Below are 18,681 nucleotides of genomic sequence, written 5' to 3' on the forward strand. Positions count from 1 at the left end.
AAGAGAGCTGTAGGAGCATTCTTTCCACCTTCTTCATTGAAACCCTTCATGCCATTCAAATAGACTCCGGAATACACTACTTTAATTAGCAAAGCTTGTTTTAAAGTAAACAACACAAACACTCCTTATAGGACAGTCACAGTCTCCCCTGCTAGACATACAGGCTTTTTTGGCAAGATCACATTCAAACAGCATGAAATTCACCCATGGGCACAGTCCCGAGAAGGCCCTTGCACCTCTTTAATTCCATTTAGCTGCTCTGGATAGGAGCGAGTGGTTTGTGGGACAAGGACAGTTTTCCTCCCCGAAAAAAACCCAGATGGTCCAAATCCACATCTGTAAAGATCATCAGTTTTACCACTATAAGGTCATAAAGGTGTAATATAGGCGTCATGCATAGAGTACATACCATAATTCTATTGAGTCCTGTCCCTGAGTGACTTTGAGCCCCCGTGAAAGCACAACGCGCCAGCTGCGCTGTGCTCTTCCCTGGGAACACTGCAAAGTCACTCAAAGACAGGAGTCGAGACAGCAGTGAGAAGAGTATCCTCATGAGGAAGCTCTGACAGGATTCCTTTGGACACATGGGAGAACATGAGAGTCCCATCTTTGTTCAGTAAATGCTAAACAAACAGAAATCGGAAATTATTAATGCGACATTGACCCATAAAACACTGATCACTGAGGCCCTGTTCTCCCCTGTGCCACGCACAGGGAACAACAGCTGCTCAAAGTAAATGGGGTAAGAACAAAACAGTATGGAAATAATGTTGGTTCCTTAACAAATGTCTTACTGTAGTCCATTTATGCTGACTGACACCGGTTGTTCTTTTCAGTTATAACTGTGCAACAAAATCAGACATGTCTCATCTTCCAGTCTTGATACTGAGCTGTTGCTGTTGTTGATTTTCTTTTGTTGGTCAAGTTATTTAATTTTTCTTTTCTTTTTCTTTTTTTTCTTTTTTTTTTTGTTTTCTTTTTTTTTTTTTCTTGTTTACATCTACGTTTATCAACACTGATACATTACAGATCTTGTTAGTTATACTTTGAAGTCTGATCATGCAGAACTACAGGCAGGTGCAACTTAGATCTTATTACAGGATGGACATGGCAAGGTGAACAGTTGTTTTTGCTAGTTAAGATCTGGAGCTTTGTTACTGTTGTGGCTTAATGTATACTGGCCATAAGTCCCACTTACCCAATTTACTAAATATACATGATTCTATATGTACACTGAAACTTCCAGCATCCTCCTTTATCAGCACGTGACTGACTTAGGAGAAGGTCAGAGGTCAACCATATTTAGGCAAACAGCAGCCTTATTGTAAAAGTTTTTAACAGAAATAGCATGTTGGATTATTACATATTAGTTACAGAGGAAGGAAAAAATAAATCCATACAACTATTTACATTATAAATATCTTGCTTTCCAGAAGACAAGAATGGCCCTGTTCAGTGAAAATTAGCAAAAGAGACCTGTCTGAAATGATAAGCATGGTAAGGATACATTTATTTCCCAAATTGACTGTGTCTTCCTTCAATATGTGCTTTTCAGCTTTTCCCTCTCAGGTAAGAAGGCACCATTAGCCTCAGTTGAAGTTTTTCAACATTCTTTTGTCAAATCAAACCCTCTTTGAAACTCAAACTTGCCATAGGCCAACGAGCCTGAACATGCATTAAGTTAAACGTTTTGCAATCAATAGTTGATTAAAAAGCCCAAACCAAGAACAAAAAGGAAAGAAAAATTAGGCCACACTGGCAAGTTCCTAATACACTAAGCAGATTCCACTAAATTCCACTGGACAGGTCGGTTTTCCAGCTCATTGGTGAAGATTACACATTCACCATTCCCCTGCATACCTCGAGCATTTTATTAATTAAGACAATTACATATTCATGTAATATTTAAACCTACTGCACAGTTATTTTCTTTTTGTGTGTGTGTGTGTGTGAAAAAGATCACCTTGAGCTTGCACTTGGTTAACTGTGTCCTTTGCAAAGTGGTGGAAGTTCAAATAAGCACAGCCATCAGATTCTTGAAGATGTGTGATTATGTTACAATTCCTCTCTTTATCCACACTGGGAACTTGGATCAAGCACGAGCAGAACAGAGGTTCTAAAAATCCACATGTACACCCTCTCTTCCCTACACACACATACAGAAGTAAAGAAAAAGAAAAGCCTAAACATAAATTCAACCACTAGCTCAGACTTTTAAAAGAAAACTAATTGGTCCCTGCAGGTTTTCTTTCATATTGCTCTCCCTGGAAGCACAGAGTTTGCTGCAAAATGCCTTTTATATTTGTTTTTCCATGTTTGAATTCACACAAAATTTTAAACTCTCAATAAGCATGAGGGAAGAAATATAAATAGATCTGAATAGAAATAAATAGATCTGAAACTAAAATAGTTTTTGATCCTTAGAAGTACTGTGGAGCTTGCAATATATATAAGCTAGCATTGGTTACTAGAAATTACTTTGAATTAAAATATTCCAATTCCATTTTACAATAGTTCCAGCATATCCAAAACACATTTTAAATAAAAAATTCGGGAGATTTTCCAAATGTGACTCTCTCAGGCAGTTCTAAAAATTACTATTAGCATGTTTTTCATGGGAAAAAAAATTGGCGGAAAAGAAATCACTGGTGCTCACTGAAAAATTTAGAATACAATCCAAATCAGTTAAGTATTACTACTTCGGGAAATTCCCTAAAGGCACTGCAACAGGTCTAATTTCTTCAGTATTGTTATCCTAGAAAGTAAAGCAATATATATGAAAATAAAGGAATATATATGAACCAAATTGCTTATAAATTTGGAAGAGTGACATAGTGACATGCTCATCTGTCTCGTGTAACCTTCAGAGGCCAATGCTGTGCAGGAGCTGGTGATTTCCAGAGGAAAACCATCAGTGCATTAGGGCTCAGAAAACCTGATCAGGCTTTCTACAGCTTTATTGTTTGGGTTTTTTGGTGGGGGTTTTTTGACACTACCATACTTGCACTTCAATTTAAATCTGTTTTATGTAATCCAAACCGGCTGATTCATGGATCCATTTGTGCCATGGAATTCAGGATAGGAGGATGGAACATCAACCACAATACAATTTGCATAAATCACAGTGATCAACTCAAATATCTGAACTCTCTGAAGATATATTGCAATGGAATATAGCCAAAACTCACAAAATGCTATTGCAGCTACCAAGTCAGTATCTGAAGACTGTTTTCAAAAATTACCAAAAATTTTGGACTGAAAACATACATAACCTTGCATCAACTTGTAATAAATCAATGCCTCATCCTCTTTTAAACTCAGGACTGAGAAAGAAAATGGAGGGAGGGTCTTTTAAGAGCTATTCTGACTTCTTTATTTTTTTTTTCCTCATACTACCCCAAAGTTCTCCAACTGAAAAAAAAAGCAGGGATGTTTTGCAGCAACTTTCCTCTCTACCATCTCAATGCAGCTAGTGCTCTGAGCAGCCACTGACAGATAATGCTCGTGCCATCCTTCTCACCCTGCTGATGCCTCATACATGACTTAGGTGAGCCACTAGGGACAGAATTTCCTTGGGTATTGAGGCACTTATGATATCAAGAGGCTCTTAGGTACATTTTCAGAAATGCCAAGGTGTCCAGCTGCCATTCAGGATGACGTAGGTTATGCCACTTCTGGCACAGGCTCTCTGATTGCCCCTTTGGTGCCTAAATACCTTGGAACATGTGTCATGGATCTTTGGATTCCAAATTTTCACTTCTGCAGTGGTGGCAATAATGCTTACAACAGCAAACCTCAGAGAATTAAGTGAAAATTGTTGCCAAAGCACTATGTTTAGTAACATGTTAAGCAGAAGAAGGTTTAAAAGATCAATGGCAAAATTAAGGAGGGAATTTATTAATAAGATGAACAAAATTTTGGAATAAAGGGGAACAGACTTTAAGAGGACGGTATCAAAACTTCTAGAATGAGGAGAAAAAAAATGGTTTCCCTTAAAACAGCCTTAGAACATCACCACTACGATCCTTTCCTCAGGAGTACATGTGTTACTGTAAGGTACCAGCGGACAGCACCGAATTCCTGGCACATAGCAAAACAAAGGATGCTATTCCTGCTTGATGGTCACTACTTCATACAAGGACATACAAGGACCAGAATTGTAAAGAACCAATGCTTTTCTTCATCGATGGCTTTTTTTTTTTCCTAGTGTCCAATGTGGACAGCTCCAAGTCTCCTTCCCCAGACAGAGCTTCTCATGAAGGAGACTAATTTGAGGACAAAAAGAGATGCAGTAATTCTTTCAGGTCCCATTTCAGCAAGGCACTTAAGCACATGCTGATGTCGATCACTGCTGAGCAAAGGACAAAAGCACACGCTAGTTAAATTTTTGCAAGCATCCTCCAGTCTCCATGATATGTTTGAACAAGCTCTGGTGCTTAGCAGATTCAGGAATAAAGCTGATTATGTAACTCCTGTGTTGTGAGTCCATTCAGTGCTGATCTAAGAACACCTTAGATCAGCACTGCTTCTCCACCCTGCACTCATGAACCGGAACAGGACTGAATTATGTCATGGGACTAAGAGTACAGATTTGCCTTCAAGAGATGAAACACGGGAGGTCTGCAAGTCTCCATCTGCTATAAATGGCTTCTCTGCTATTGCCTATGCCACATCTCCACACTATCACTGGCAATGAACTGGGATTGCTCCAAGTTTCTACAGTCTACACTGGTGATATTTTTGCAGTTTTGCCTCGATGAGACTTAGCTTTGTTTAAACAACACACCCAAATGGTGCACACTAAGGAATGTAAAGTAGATACTAGTTACCTGAATATTATCAATATGTATCTGTGGTGAATTAAATCTGGAGGTGATATATTTAATTATTGCTAAGAAGTCACCCTTGGTGTTATTGCCTACATACCTACAGAGCTTTGCTGTTAACCTTTCAATACTTTTATGATCATTGGCTTTGGAGTGAGAGTTACATCATTCAATAATGACCTGATGTTTCATGGCTTAAGAGAGAATATTGCTAAATATATTTAGCAGTAGTAAATTATTGCTTTTAAAATTACTGCTCTGAGTTTTTAGAACATTAGCAACCTAATTTTATTCTCAAAAAAAATTTGATAAAAATCTACCAAAAATATAACCAGGGAAGGCCCCCACTTCCGACAGCAATTCTGATACAGCTCAGACTTACCAAGTCTGATTTTATTTTGTATCCTCTTAATTTTTATGTCTCCTCCTCCCCTCCCCGGAGAGAAGATTTTTTTCTTCCTTTTCTTCCCTCTGAACAAAATCTGACTTGATAATAATCTTTTTTCCTACCACAGAATGGCAGGCTTGTAAGCCACCCAATGGAACAGTCCTATTTTGGTAGAGTTTTGAATACAAAAGAATTAGTGAATTTAAAATATCCACTAACATAGTATAAACAGTTTCTCTCTCTGGCATCATTAGAGTAGAGTTTAGCTCATTTCAGTTTAGATGGCATACTTTGGTAAAATGACAGATGACTTGTATTTTAGTTAATTTCCAACTCAGATAATAACGACCTTGCAGTGGAAAATGTCAAAGGCTGTTTTGGCTGGAGAAATATTCGATTGTTCTGAAATTCTGTGTGGAATTTTGTCATTCTCTACTAAAAACACTTGCTCTTACTTACTATGGGAAGTCCTCTGCTTTATTACCTGGCAAATTCAATTTGATATTCAGTCACTGTTGGGTTCTTCAGAAACTTGTCCAAACTGCCCAAGACCCCTGGCTGCAACCCTTCCAGCCCAGCGCACGAGCTGATTGACCTTTGATTAACCTTGGCTGTTGGAATATAGGAAAACTAGACCCATGCACTCTGTGGTTCTTTTCCATGTAACACAGATGCTAAAACTTCCTGGGGAGTCCAATGATTTGCTATGAGGAAATGAACAGCCAAAAGCACGCAGCCAATGCCTGTTCTCTGAGTAGCAGAAGTGCCTGCAAGGGAATGGTGAGAAGGGAAAACAACCCCTAAGCTGCAAACACACACTGAGAGGGAGTGGGCTGCAAATATCCTTTCTCTAGCTAACCTAATAAAGATCTAGACATAAAATAAAAACAAGTTGGTGCATGTCCTTTTGATCACAGCCTGCTCATTCCCCAACCCTGTCATACCCTCTAATTTACAAACATACATGTACTTCAAAATAGCCAGCCTATCTATGACCTAAGATGATAATTCACTTAATATGGACAGAAAAAGTTGCTTACTGATACCTTTCTGGGCTTAGACATGCATAAAACCCCCTTCATTCTTGTTCCCTGTAGCTTGCAAAGATACATGTGCTTCCTTCTAACCCAGTCTTATCTTGGCATATCTGCTCTAAAAATCAGAACAACAAGTCTTAACATTCACAAACTAACATTTTTCTATGAAGCTCTGTGGCTTCTTCTTTCAATAAAACTGGTATTTCAAAATATATATACAACTCTCAGCAGAAATTTGGTGCTACATCTTCAAGTGTCTGAGGGAGCCACAGTTCTGTGTGGTTATTTACACTTCCACAAGTCCTCATCCAGTATATGCAACCTCATCAATGAGCAAACAGATAGAATATGTGCTGTGAGATCCCATATGCAGTTAAGCAGTTCGCCTGGAATGGGCCAGTTACAGCTGTGGAGTGCACACTAAGTGCCTGTGCAGATGTGCAGGCACACAGCTGCATGCACTGCCAGGATTCTGTTGGCACCTGTGTGTGTGTGTGCTGTTTGTGTGTGAGGAGAAATGCGTGGAGATCCCTGCCTGCCTCCCTGGGCAGATGGCAGAACAGAGAGTGAAGGCAGACACACACTCGTAGGGTGGAGCGTGGCTACTGCACACCTTGTCATGCCAGTGTGAAAAAGACAGTTGCAGGTTGCTGGTTTTGCAGCCATTCATTTAACATCTTGTGGGCAGGGGGGTAAAAAAAGGATTTTTTCAGTTCCTTTTTTCCTTTTCCCCCCCAGTAAGCATCACTGGAAGAAGACCAAAGCAGAGCAACTATAAGTTAAATACACACTTGAGCTTAGCTGCATTACATAACTCTGTAGGAGAAGCAGGCTGAAAAGAATTTTTTGTTTGCTTGTTTCTTTGTTTGTTTCGCTTAAATCTTTGTGTTTTGTTTCCCTTTCTTTTCATCTCTTAGCTCCCATAATTGTTCCCTCCTGGGTTCCATCATCCTCTGAAGAACGCTGGGTTTCGCAGGCAGGCGGCTAGTCACCTGCAACAACCGAGGGGTCCCGCAGAAGCTTCCAGGCTGCTGTCCGTGTCAGACGCCAGGGTTTGATCCGTGGACATGGATGAGATGTCGTTGACAGATGAGGATGGAGGGAGGCTCTCACTGCTGTTCACTGCTGCACCTGTGCTACGAAAACGAACACCAACGTGATTAAACCCGCAACCCCCGAAGGCGTTGCGCGTTAGAAAGCAGAGGGGGCTGATCTGGCGGTTCACAGACCATTTTAGACAATGTGTTGTATATATTGGCAAACCTCAGCAGAAGATGGGCCATACAAACTTTAGACATTGGATAATATTAAATATCTTACCAGGAAATTCTGTGCCTCACCAGTCTGCTTTGAAAAGTTACAGCTCGTACACTGTTTGGCACCCCACTTCGTTCTAGCCTGCTTGGAGCTCCAAAACACCCAGAGTCATGCCAGGATCACACAAGGTGTGATCAAAACAAAAACAGACCCCGCCTATTCCTCCATATTCTTCTTATAAAATTCCAGTTTTCTTAGTGGCAGACTAATAGAGTGGGTGGGATCAAATCACCCAGTGGAAATGCAGAGGGGTTTCTTTCTCTTAGCTAAGGATTAGGTGACTAAGCCCATGATTTCAGCTGTGACTCTAGTTTTGAATATCCAAATTTACCTTGCCTCTCTAAAATGATGATGGTACCAGATATTACACAAAAGTCACTTTGACTTTATGAAATGAAGAATGAACCTTCCTGAGATTATCATTAATGCAACTGAACATTCATCACATCACTGAATAATATCAGAAATTATCAGTCTGATAAATTCAGACCACCGAATGACAAATACAGAGCCATGTAAAGAATGTATTTATTGTGCACCTATGCCTGCTCAACTGTTACTGCTCATTAATCTAAGCTCAAACTGAAGTTCTCAGAGTAACAAAAACCTGTTTGATTGTTATTTTTTTTCCACTGAGCTTTCAGGTGATGGTTTTTTTGTGTTCTTTATACCAAAATTATCACTGTCTTCAGTTTGAGAGGGATACATTAATTTCCATTAAATATTCATGACAATAAAATGTGTAATTCTGTATGATCTTGCATAGCTGGAAATTACAGCTATGCAGGTGACACAAGTCTTTGTTCTGTAGATAGATGCCATTTCATTCTTCAGTCTGAGAAGTGTGCTCAGCCAATTTTTACAGACCTTCATTTCCATCAAAAGGCTAGAAATGAACATCTATTATCTAGCAAAACAACTCATATATTCCTAATACAGAGATTAAAAGTTATCTCTGCAGCCTAGGCAAAATATATGCTCCTATGGGCAAAAGGAAAGGATTTTTGTCACTTTTCAGTTTGTAATGAAAACATTACTTTGAGAAGTCAAGCCACCATACCACATGTCCAATCTCTATTCTATATGCCTTAACTTTTTCTTCCCTTTATACACATCCACTACAAATATGCAAAAAACAAGATAGATGTGCTCACATTTACAGCTCCAGATGGGAACTGCTTTGTGCTGTTCTAGTAGTACATTATGGCATGGGAACCAACCCTAAATTAATTGACTTTCCTGATACATTTGGAAAACAAAATAGTTAATTTTTTAAGTGCTACAAAAAGAGCAAGCTTAATGAAGTCTGCAGACAGCAATCATCCATCCTCTCTGCCAGAAAATGTGTTTTCCAAGGGTTATTTACATATCATCCAGTTGTATTACTTATCATCCAGTACAATACTGTTACTTTATGTTTACGTGTTATTAAGTCGTGTTGCATTTTATGAAAATACTAATCAGTCAAGACAAGCTCATTTATGTGCAGTCAAAATACGACCAAATTAATTTATATTGATGACTAAACAATGTATTACCTTTCTAAATGTTACCATGCTGGGCAAAATAGTAAGCCTGCCATTAAGTCATGGATAATATCCCAAGAATCAGAAGGAAATAATTCCAGTAGGTTCAATCAACTTTTGATCAAACTGTTGCTATGCAGTTTTCTTTGATGAATGTGAACTCAAGTTAGCTAGGCAAAATAACTGAAGAAATAGCTGCAGAAACTGTACAGGTAAAGATTTTGTTGTACTCTGTCTGATTCAGCAGCGCTGAATTCAATAAACCCTGCTATGCTCTTCTCAGCAAGCATCAGTGCAGCCCATGAGTTTCTGGAAATTGCATTTTTATGGCTATTCCTGCCTTTCAGCACAATTCCACATGACACAACACACAGATGTGATAGTTGCTGCTGCAGCCCCAAAGCACCCAGACTCACAGAGTACCCACAAAAACAAATGAAACCACCCTAAATCCCAAGGACAGAATTAAAGAGCTCAGCAGCCCAAAGCAGCACCTGGGCAGTAACACTCAGAAGCCCAAACAAAGCTGTCCCAGTCAGTAAGGAATGCGCCATTTGCTGGGCTCAGCACCTGCCTGGTGCTATGGCAGCTTGCTCCTGGAGGGATGTGTGCCAGGTGAGACAGTGCAGATATGACAGAGGTGCACTCAAAAGGGAAAAAGAGCCCCATTTACAAAGTTTCTATTCAGCAGGAAGCTTCTCACTGGCTGCAGGATTGAGGAAAAGTGTTAAAGGTTAGAGCAGGTGGGAAACAGCTCCTGGGATCTGTTCCTGGCTCTGCTATTGCCTTTACAGCTTCTCTTTTAGAGCACACACCAGCTTGTGTGCTGCAAAGAAGGGATTCCTTCCTCAGAGGGCTCCTGGCAAGAGCTATTAAATAGCAATGGACATGCCTCTGAGACTTCAGCTGTGAGGTGGTACAGATCTGGGTGTAAAAAAGCTGAAAGGAGAACTGCAGCTTTTGTAGTTTCCAAAAAAGCCCAGTGTCTTCCTTGGGGATCTGCTCAGCTTCTGATAAATTGTGTAAACAGCAACTCTTGGTATCAAGTGTTGCAGTGCTTGGCAAGTCCATCAGCTGCTTAATTTAGAGTCTGCACACGACAGAGGAGGGCTGGTGAAGGTGCCCAGCAGTTCCTGGGTGATGGCAAATCAGCAAGTAAAAACCAGGAAAGGAAAAATAAAAGATCTATTTTCACCTAGAAAGAGAAGGCTAAAAATAAGCTGCACTAAGATCTGTGTTATTTACTATATTCTGTACCCAGAAAGGACAAGACAGTTGAAAATGTTATGTTTGAAACTACAGCTGGGTAGTGAAGGCTGGAGGAGAGTAAAAGAAGAGGTTAGATAGCATGGACAGAACTTAAGCTTAAATAATCTACAGCTTTGTATTACACTCTCTGTTTTCTTTTTTTTTTAATGCTGCTGTTTGATAGTAACAGAAACACTTTGTTTAGACAGGCAGAAGTAGCCTCTGCTGGGAACAACACTGCTGATTTTGTTCATTGAACATGAGGGGCAGGTACTTGAGTTTCCAAGCTGATATGTTGTACTAACCAATTCTTCACAGAACAAGAGATTGACACCCTGATACACAGGCACTCTAAGTGGCTCCATCAATGAGCAATTATTATCCCTGGTGCTGTCAGCTTCATCAGTCTCCCCTGAAACTGTGATCAAGTAATCATGGAAACTAATCTCCAGCTTGCTTGCTATGATTATTGCTAGAGCACTAAATCTCAGCTTTCTGAATTCTTGCCAAGAACACCAGCCAATGAGTAGAGTCTCTCCCATTTTCCTTACGCTCAGAACTGGTGTTTTACCTCTTTCTTCTATTATTTCATTCAGCTGAGGATTAAAGTCAGGCACACAGAATGAAGAAAAACAGGAAATCTACTGTTTCAAGAAACAGCCTCATCTGAGAGCAGTTTTAAAATATTTTATGAACTTGTTGGTGTCTAACTTTTAAGAAACAGTCAAAGGGAAACAGCAGAAGAAATAGTAGGTTAAAAAAAGACAAATTTGTATGTCTGAAAATGTTTTACATAATCAATAAAAATCTTCCACATGGCAAAACCAGAATATGAATTAGATAAAGAAATCCCCAGGTAATTAATTCTGAAACAAGTAACTACCGTGTTTCTCAATCATTTATCAACCTGCAACCTCAATTCTGCAAGGGAGAAAAATTTAAGAATGAGGATTTATCAGATAATTTTTAGTGCCCCAGATTTCTTTTCAGTGGTGGCACTGTAGTTCAGTAAATTAAATCTGCAAGTTCTGTTCTTTATTTGCTACTTGGCAAGAACATAGTGGATTGTTTCCAATATATTACTTCATCCATGTCAAAATCCAGGTGCAGGGATTGTGCTCCAACATCACCACCCAACACTTTATTAAGTCCCTTCATTATTGCCATGTTTCCCCTTGTCCTATGAGTTACTAGTGATTCTTGTTTTAACATTACCTTGGCTCAGCAGCAAGTGAAAAATGAGAGTGCAAAAAAAAATCTCTGAAAATATGCAGAGAACACTGAGCTAGATGATTGTACTTGAGGAAAGGCAGTTTTACAAGTAAATACTGCTGGAACATTGTGCTCAAAATCTGGGCACTTGAAATTTGCCAGTGAAACTGTACCTTCACAAATATGTATTTCTGTGCACTGGCAGTAACAGTTTGCATTTCTGTGAAAAGACTGATGTGAATTTTACTCAGAAAACATTTAGTTGTGATTTTTTTTGTGGCAGGACTTTAGGAGTCCGTGGTTGAAGACAACTTTCCCTTTTCATTAAAGTGTCATCAAAATTTGTCAGCCAGCTCTTTTAATGTGATTGAATTTCTGAGAGGATAGACTACTGATTAGTACCAGACACTTACATGGGGCTGGGTGTCCAGCAGATTAATATTTGGTAACATCACCAATTTTGCTTGTTTCAGTTAGCAAAGTTTTGGTTCAGTTATCCACCCATAAAAAGTATGAAAATACCAGTGTGAGAGAAACCCCCACACTCAGAGGAATATAATTTGTAACCACAGACAATATCAGCATAACTATCTCTCAAATAGCAAGAAGACCATTTTTAAAGTATTACACTGGAGTACAATTAATAAAGGTCAATCCATTAGAAGCACTAGATCTCATAAAAAACTTCTTCATTGGCAAACATAACTGCAAGTGTAGCCTAAGCCCTTCAGCAATCTCCATCCTCTCTTTGCCAGTACAGAGCACACGTCAAAGTTATTCAATGGGGCTGAGTACCTGAAGGAGAAGGCTGTCCTTTTACTACGCCATTTTTAGTCTTTTCTTCAGAATTCATTACTTCTTTGTAGATGAGTTCTGGAAGAGAGGATTGTGACAGTTATGACAGAGGCCAGTGCCTGTGGCCACAAACACAACAGCTACCACATCCTGTTGGAGTCACTAAGTCTGCCCTGCCTTGTCTTCCCAAGTCTGACAGTTCTACCCACCTAAGACCTCTCTCTTTCATTCCCCTCCTCTCATCTCATCTCCTTTTGGAGCTGAATCAAGATAAATGGGATTCAAGCAGAGCAGGAGAATTGTTTAATGCTGCACTATCCAAAAGAGAAGCAGTACAATAATACGGCACCTTTTACTGCAGCTAAAATTCTGATGCATTGCCCTGCTGAGCACTATTCTGTTCTCCAGATGATATCCTCAGATTTCAGTGAAGCACTGGAATCCACACTTCCTGTGTAACATTAACCTATGTAGATAATGATAGCCCTCAGAACATTTTCCATATTTTCGCTATGTTTTTTGCCATTTTTCCACTAAAACGCCCCTTCCCGTGTAATTCTGAACTGCAATTACCTTTCCATTCCTCGATTGTATGTTCCCTTTCATCCAGCTGTTTATCATATATCTGAGGAGGAGGCTGCAGGAAAGAAACACAGCTGTTTAGTCAACTGTCTGTTATACTGTAAATAATTAGGAATAATTACTTAATTAAAGATAATTCCTCCTCTCTCTCTCTTTGCAATCCATCCTGTACATACAAAAACATCTGAAACACATTTGAATATTAAGGGGATTAACACCTCTGGAACTCAACTCTTTTTGTAGAAGAAACCAACACACTTCTCTGTTTTCCTTTCTCAAAAAGGAGGCATAGCTGCAGTTAAAATAAAACCAACAATGCCACTGTGCTGGTACTGAGCCCTGAAACTCCACACCCAAATTGTTTGTACCAGCAGAGAGGTACTGTCAGAATACCAAACAAACACCAGTCTTGATTAATTAGTAGTAACATTAACATATTAATTTTTAAGTGGCTCTTTAGATTTGCTGCTATACAGACTTCCCAAAATAACCCTAATTTTTAACTAAGTCTCCCTGCCACAGTTTCTAATCCATATTCCAAATTACCTAAATTTCCAGTATATGTATTTTTTAAGCTACTTTACTTTGGACAGAAAGATTTCTTTCTTTCTTTTAGTTGATGGGAAAGTCAGAGAGCCACCAGATCCTGGAATTTACTGAGAGAAAGGCACCTAGAATTTCAGGGAGTCTGAACACCTGATTTCATTGGGCTACTAAGCCATGTGTTCATTGCCTCTCCTGATGTTGGCTGCCAAATAAATCAGCCAAGGAAGGCAGAAAACTCAGCCCTCCTTCCTTCTATCAAGAAGCTCCAGCATCTGAGGTAAGAGCACCTAACGAAAATGGAAACAAGACCCACAACACTTTTCTTACTCATATATATTTCCTCTGACTCCCATCTTGGGCGCTTGCCATTGTGTCCCCTTCAAAGCATCCTCCTATTAAATGCATATTTACCAAGCTGTTTTCTTGAATCACTAAGAATTTAGTAATTTTCTCTCAGGACCCTAACTCCATAAGTCCATTAGGGCATTTGCGTGCTACAAATACAACTGAAAAAGCAATAGCTCAGTGACATGATATGGACCACGAAAATTACATGACAGCTGAACTGGACAAGTCCACTGAACACAAGGGAAGCTTCCCCAGAGTGACATTTGTATCAGGGCTGAGGGTAAGGGAATTAGGTGATGTCATGGATTGCCAAGTCTCATAGCTGAGAAGATGCTAAGGAAACACGTCATGAATTAAAGTGAGTGCCAGCATGGATACCTGAGGTTTTGTTGTATCAAAAAGGTAAGACACAACCCTGTAAGAGTCTGAGTCCCAGTGCAGTTGTTCTCTCATTCAGCATAACAACCCTTCTCACTCCTTTCTGATGCCACCAAGACCAGCACAACCTCTGTGGGGATCCTGTGCTCCTGCTGACCGGGCTGTCCCAGAGCTGGATGCTATCAGGGTACAGGTGATGCTCACCACTGACCTGTGGGGGTGATAGGCAAGCTCCACTCCTCCAGCTGATCCTGCTGGGCTCCTGCTCAGCCACTCAGCCATGGCCAAGCCAGGAAAATTGAGGGACTAGGAATTTTCAGGAGCAGCAGGGGAGGTGTTTGGCTGAGCTGCAGCTGAATCACAGTGACAGAAGCACCTCTTCTCTGCCAGGTGCAAACAGAACAGACAAACCAAGCTGGACAAGAATATCCTGAAAGCAGCTTTCTAAAAGCTTCAGGGAGAAGCCTGCCAAAAGTATAGGTGGGGGTAAAATTGCTTCTACCAAGTATTAACACTCTTTTTGCACCTTCCATAGAAAAACTTGTGTTTCTCCCGCAGGTAGAAATAAGAGGATAGATTCCTTCACTACTTTAATTCCCAAACATAAATTGCAGGATCAAAAGGAGCAAGTGATCAGATGCACATACCTATTCTCAATTCACACAACCACTGCATCTTTGGCTTATTTATCTTCTAATTTATTTCAGCTACATCTTAACCTGGTGTAATTGGCTAATAAGCAACAAGGAAATCAGCCGTAATCATTGCCTAGATTAATACACTCTGGAAACAAAGGCATTTTCCAGGGAGAGAGCCCCAGAATAATCTCACTCATTGCTGAGCTCCTATTTTTCTATGGAGTCAAACAAGGGAGAGCATCCAAACTGTCCTTCACACAGTGCAGGATGCCAGAAGCTGCACCTGCACAGCATTCCAGTGCTCTGCCAGTGCTTACACTGCAGACTTTGTACTTGTGAGTTAGCAGAACCCACAGCTATGAAACATGGCTCAGGGCAGGCATGAGGGAGCCAAGGGGAGCGAATATTCAGCAGGACAGCAGCATCAATAAACCCCTGCTCTACAGAGGCAGGGTCTGTAACCTCTAAAGCCTGTGCAGAATGGAGCTCTGCTGAGAGGCCTGGCCAGCACTTCACACTGGGAGAAGTGAAGCTTTCCCATCAAAATTCCCTGAGTCCTCACGTTTTTTCATTGATTCAAGGCACAGAGAGGAGTTGAGAACACCAAATCTATTTTGAGAATTTATTTTCCCACAATTCTCTTTAATTCTTATGAGAACCACAAAGTCTAATAGACTGTTATCAAATAGATTGTAATCCCCTCCAGGCTCTCGATCCCTTTTCTGCTAACTTGTTTGTTTTGTGGCTTTTTAAGAAACCAATTCCTAAAATTAGAGGGAAGACAGGAGGTTTTGAAAGATAATATACAAGTATTGCCACAGCAATGGAGCAATCAGAGCAGTTGCCATACCCAGGTCCTCCTGGGCACTTGATTTTAGTCTTGGTGCAAAGCTTTGCCTAAAACTGATTTTGCTACCTAAATCAAACATCTTAGGAAATGACTGAGTTCATAAGCATTGACTTCCCATGTGGATGCAGCTGCAGTATTACAGCCATTCTTATGAACCCTTCATACTGAGAGTTACAGAGTTTAATTTGTTTAGGTGTTTAAAAAAAGACTGGATGTGGCGCTCAATGCCATGGTTTAGTTGGTAAGGTGGTGTTATGTCATAAGCTGGACTTGATGATCTCCAAGATCTTTTCCAACCTGGTCAACTCAGTCTGTAAGCCTCAGAAAAAGTAGAGCTCAAACAGCATTAAATCAAGGCAGGGTGTGGATCCATCCTATGGGTGGCAGCATCCAGCTTCAGTTTAAGGCAGCCATTTTCTCCCCAAAACATTGATTTGCAAGCAGTTGCATTAGCAACAACAACAAAGAGCAGAATCTATTTTTGAATGCAGAAGCAAAGGAATGAATTACACTTTTCTTGTAGATTCTAAAATAAAACCCCTGTTGTTTCAATGGGTTTTTGCTTTTCAATTTTACAAACTGATTTTCAAAATATTTTTGCATGGAATGTAATATTCATTGGACATAATAAAAATTACCAAAAAACAACAGAAAATATCCACATAGGTCTCTGTATGGGGAAAAAGATGAAAACAAAACAAAACAAAAAGCAAAACAAACAAACAAATAAGCAAGACTAATTAAAAAAACAAACAGAAAAGCAAAATACACAAAAGACATAGGGGTTTATGTAGTCAGATAAACACCAAGAGACTACTGGATTTGTTAAATACTATTCCAATATCCAGAGAGGGAAAGCTTTTCACTAGAGAAAAAAGCAAAACATATGTTGAAACCGATGTATTCTCACTTTCCCAAAGCAACACAGATTGGTTTGTATGCCACTGCTAGAAAGCAAAAGGAATGGGCTGAAGCTCACACTCGAGTGAATCCTGCCATCTCTGTCCCTGCCTCTGCAGAGCTAGTGCCAGCACAGTGGAGACCTTGGGATGAGCTGTTTTTAGAAAGCTTGGCAGAGCAAGGCCTGAGTTTGTATCTGTTCCCAGAACTGCAGGGTCTGGGGCAGTAGTTGTGGAGCAGCACAATAAGGCAGCAAGATACAATTAGCAAGATAACACAGATAAAAGAAGGACTGGAGGATGCAAAAATTAATGGTGTGAGGTTAAACATTTTGTTAAATAGCTTAGATCCTTGTAACAAGTGAATATAAAAATTCCTTGGTGTTTTGCTACAACCTAAATTGTGTTACTGCTACCATTCATATATTTATTTTTGCAGTGCAAGTCCAAGTACACCAGCGTGCTTGTCACCAGAGGTCTGGCATCTCTTTATCTACAAAGTGCTTGGGATTTCACCCTGTACTGCCAAGGGATTCCACAGTGGGCTGGGGATGATCTCAGCTATGGATATGGAAGAAGAGATGACTCTGGGCCCATTTGTTCCTTGGAGTTTCTGCAGAGGCTTTTGGAAATCTCCACACATAATGTGCATCAATGAAATTAGACTGAGCTGCTTCTGACCATAAGGATGCCATGGAGTCAAGATTACTCAGCTACACACAGATTGAAGATACAAAAAGCAAGCTGGAAAAAGATAAAGTTTGGTTCAAAAAGGAAAAAGAAGGAAAGAAGTTCCTCTTTCTTCTCTAACCATTCGTCCTCACTGACAATAACAAAGATTTTTGTAGAAGCTGTGTTCAACTTCCATAATCAATCAGCTATGAATAAATGGATGTTGTTGAGTAGAGGAAATATCCGTGCTTGTGCACAAAGCAGAGCTGCACACTTCTTTTGGGAGAGAACAGATGCACTCCATCAATCTCTAAGGAGAAAACCAAGCCCTGTAACTGAGAGCTAAGAAATGTGGCAGCTCATCGAAGACTTTCTATAGACTGACATCTATACAGAGCTGAGCAAGAGAAAAGAACAGCAGAAAAGGCAACAACCTGACAGCTTTGCTTTTGTCATGTAGTGGAGGTGACACCTTCTTTGAAGTGTGTTTGCCAAGGCCACAGAGCTCTCCAAAGTGCTTCTCCATCACAATGGATGCTTAGCACTCACAGGTAAAATAAGAGGTGAGTGACTTTTTTTTTTTATTCTGACAATCTATGAATCTTGAAATTAATTTTAAAAATTTGTCTATAACAGCTGGCCACAGATAGATTTTATAGGGCTAAGGCAAAAAATTCTGTCCTGGACCTCGGACTGAGAACAATAAACCAAGTTGTTTTCATTAGCAACACTGGAAACAGTGGAAACAGCATCACATTTATGGAAGCTAACACACAGATTGGCATGCACAGCAAAATGAATGATAATTCCCAACTCAGCCCCCTGTGGATGGTTCTAGATGCAGATATACTCCAGTGAAATACAAATCCTATGAAAATAAAACCAGAAATGAAAGCCATGTGAGTTACAGTGAATAAAACCCCACAAAATCTATCACTGCTGTAAAATACTGAGGAATGCATAGAGGAATGCTTGACAGGAGTATTTTTAACACCTGATCTTTCTGTTTCATAGAAATCTCTCTTCTAATGGATGGCCCATATCAGATAACAAACAACAACTGCAGGTACAGGAAAGTTCAAGATAAGTTTTGAAACCAGTTAATAGAGAATATCACATAATAATCTACAACAAATTTTGCTACTAGATTTGTTCCCATGAAATGGAACAAGTTTTCCCAAGTAGGAATCAATATGAGATCACACATGCATTCAAAAGGTTCCCAAATGGAATCCAACATGACATGAACGGTTTCTTTGAATATATCAATAACTAAAGGAAGAATTTAACTGTGCTAAAGCAATGTGTAGGAACCCATTTTGCTCACAATTTGATCATTTTGGGATAAAACTCAATGACTTGCAAATAGGCTTAAATATTAGGGTAGATATGAAAAATTAAATATCAGATTTGGGATTT

The 18,681-nt window shown here is 39.8% G+C and overlaps 1 protein-coding gene across 9 annotated transcripts in view; it reads right to left on the reverse strand.

Moving 5' to 3' along the window:
- Window positions 1-873: 873 nt before the first annotated feature.
- The window catches only part of LOC116996181 (mitogen-activated protein kinase 10), a 144,830-nt gene continuing 127,022 nt past the window's right edge, over window positions 874-18,681 (reverse strand). For 8 of the 9 annotated variants that reach the window (XM_033059365.2, XM_033059366.2, XM_033059363.2 and 5 more), the window contains 3 exons: window positions 12,923-12,986; window positions 12,350-12,427; window positions 874-7,382 (listed from right to left, as the gene is read on the reverse strand). In XM_033059365.2, the coding sequence (XP_032915256.1) occupies window positions 7,240-7,382; window positions 12,350-12,427; window positions 12,923-12,986 (285 nt within the window). In that variant the 3' untranslated portion in view covers window positions 874-7,239. Of the gene's footprint in view, window positions 7,388-12,349; window positions 12,428-12,922; window positions 12,987-18,681 lie in introns of all 9 variants that reach the window. The other variant, XM_033059370.2, reaches the window with a different exon arrangement.

This window comes from Catharus ustulatus, chromosome 5 (assembly GCF_009819885.2).
Source record: "Catharus ustulatus isolate bCatUst1 chromosome 5, bCatUst1.pri.v2, whole genome shotgun sequence".
NCBI classification, from domain to species: domain Eukaryota; kingdom Metazoa; phylum Chordata; class Aves; order Passeriformes; family Turdidae; genus Catharus; species Catharus ustulatus.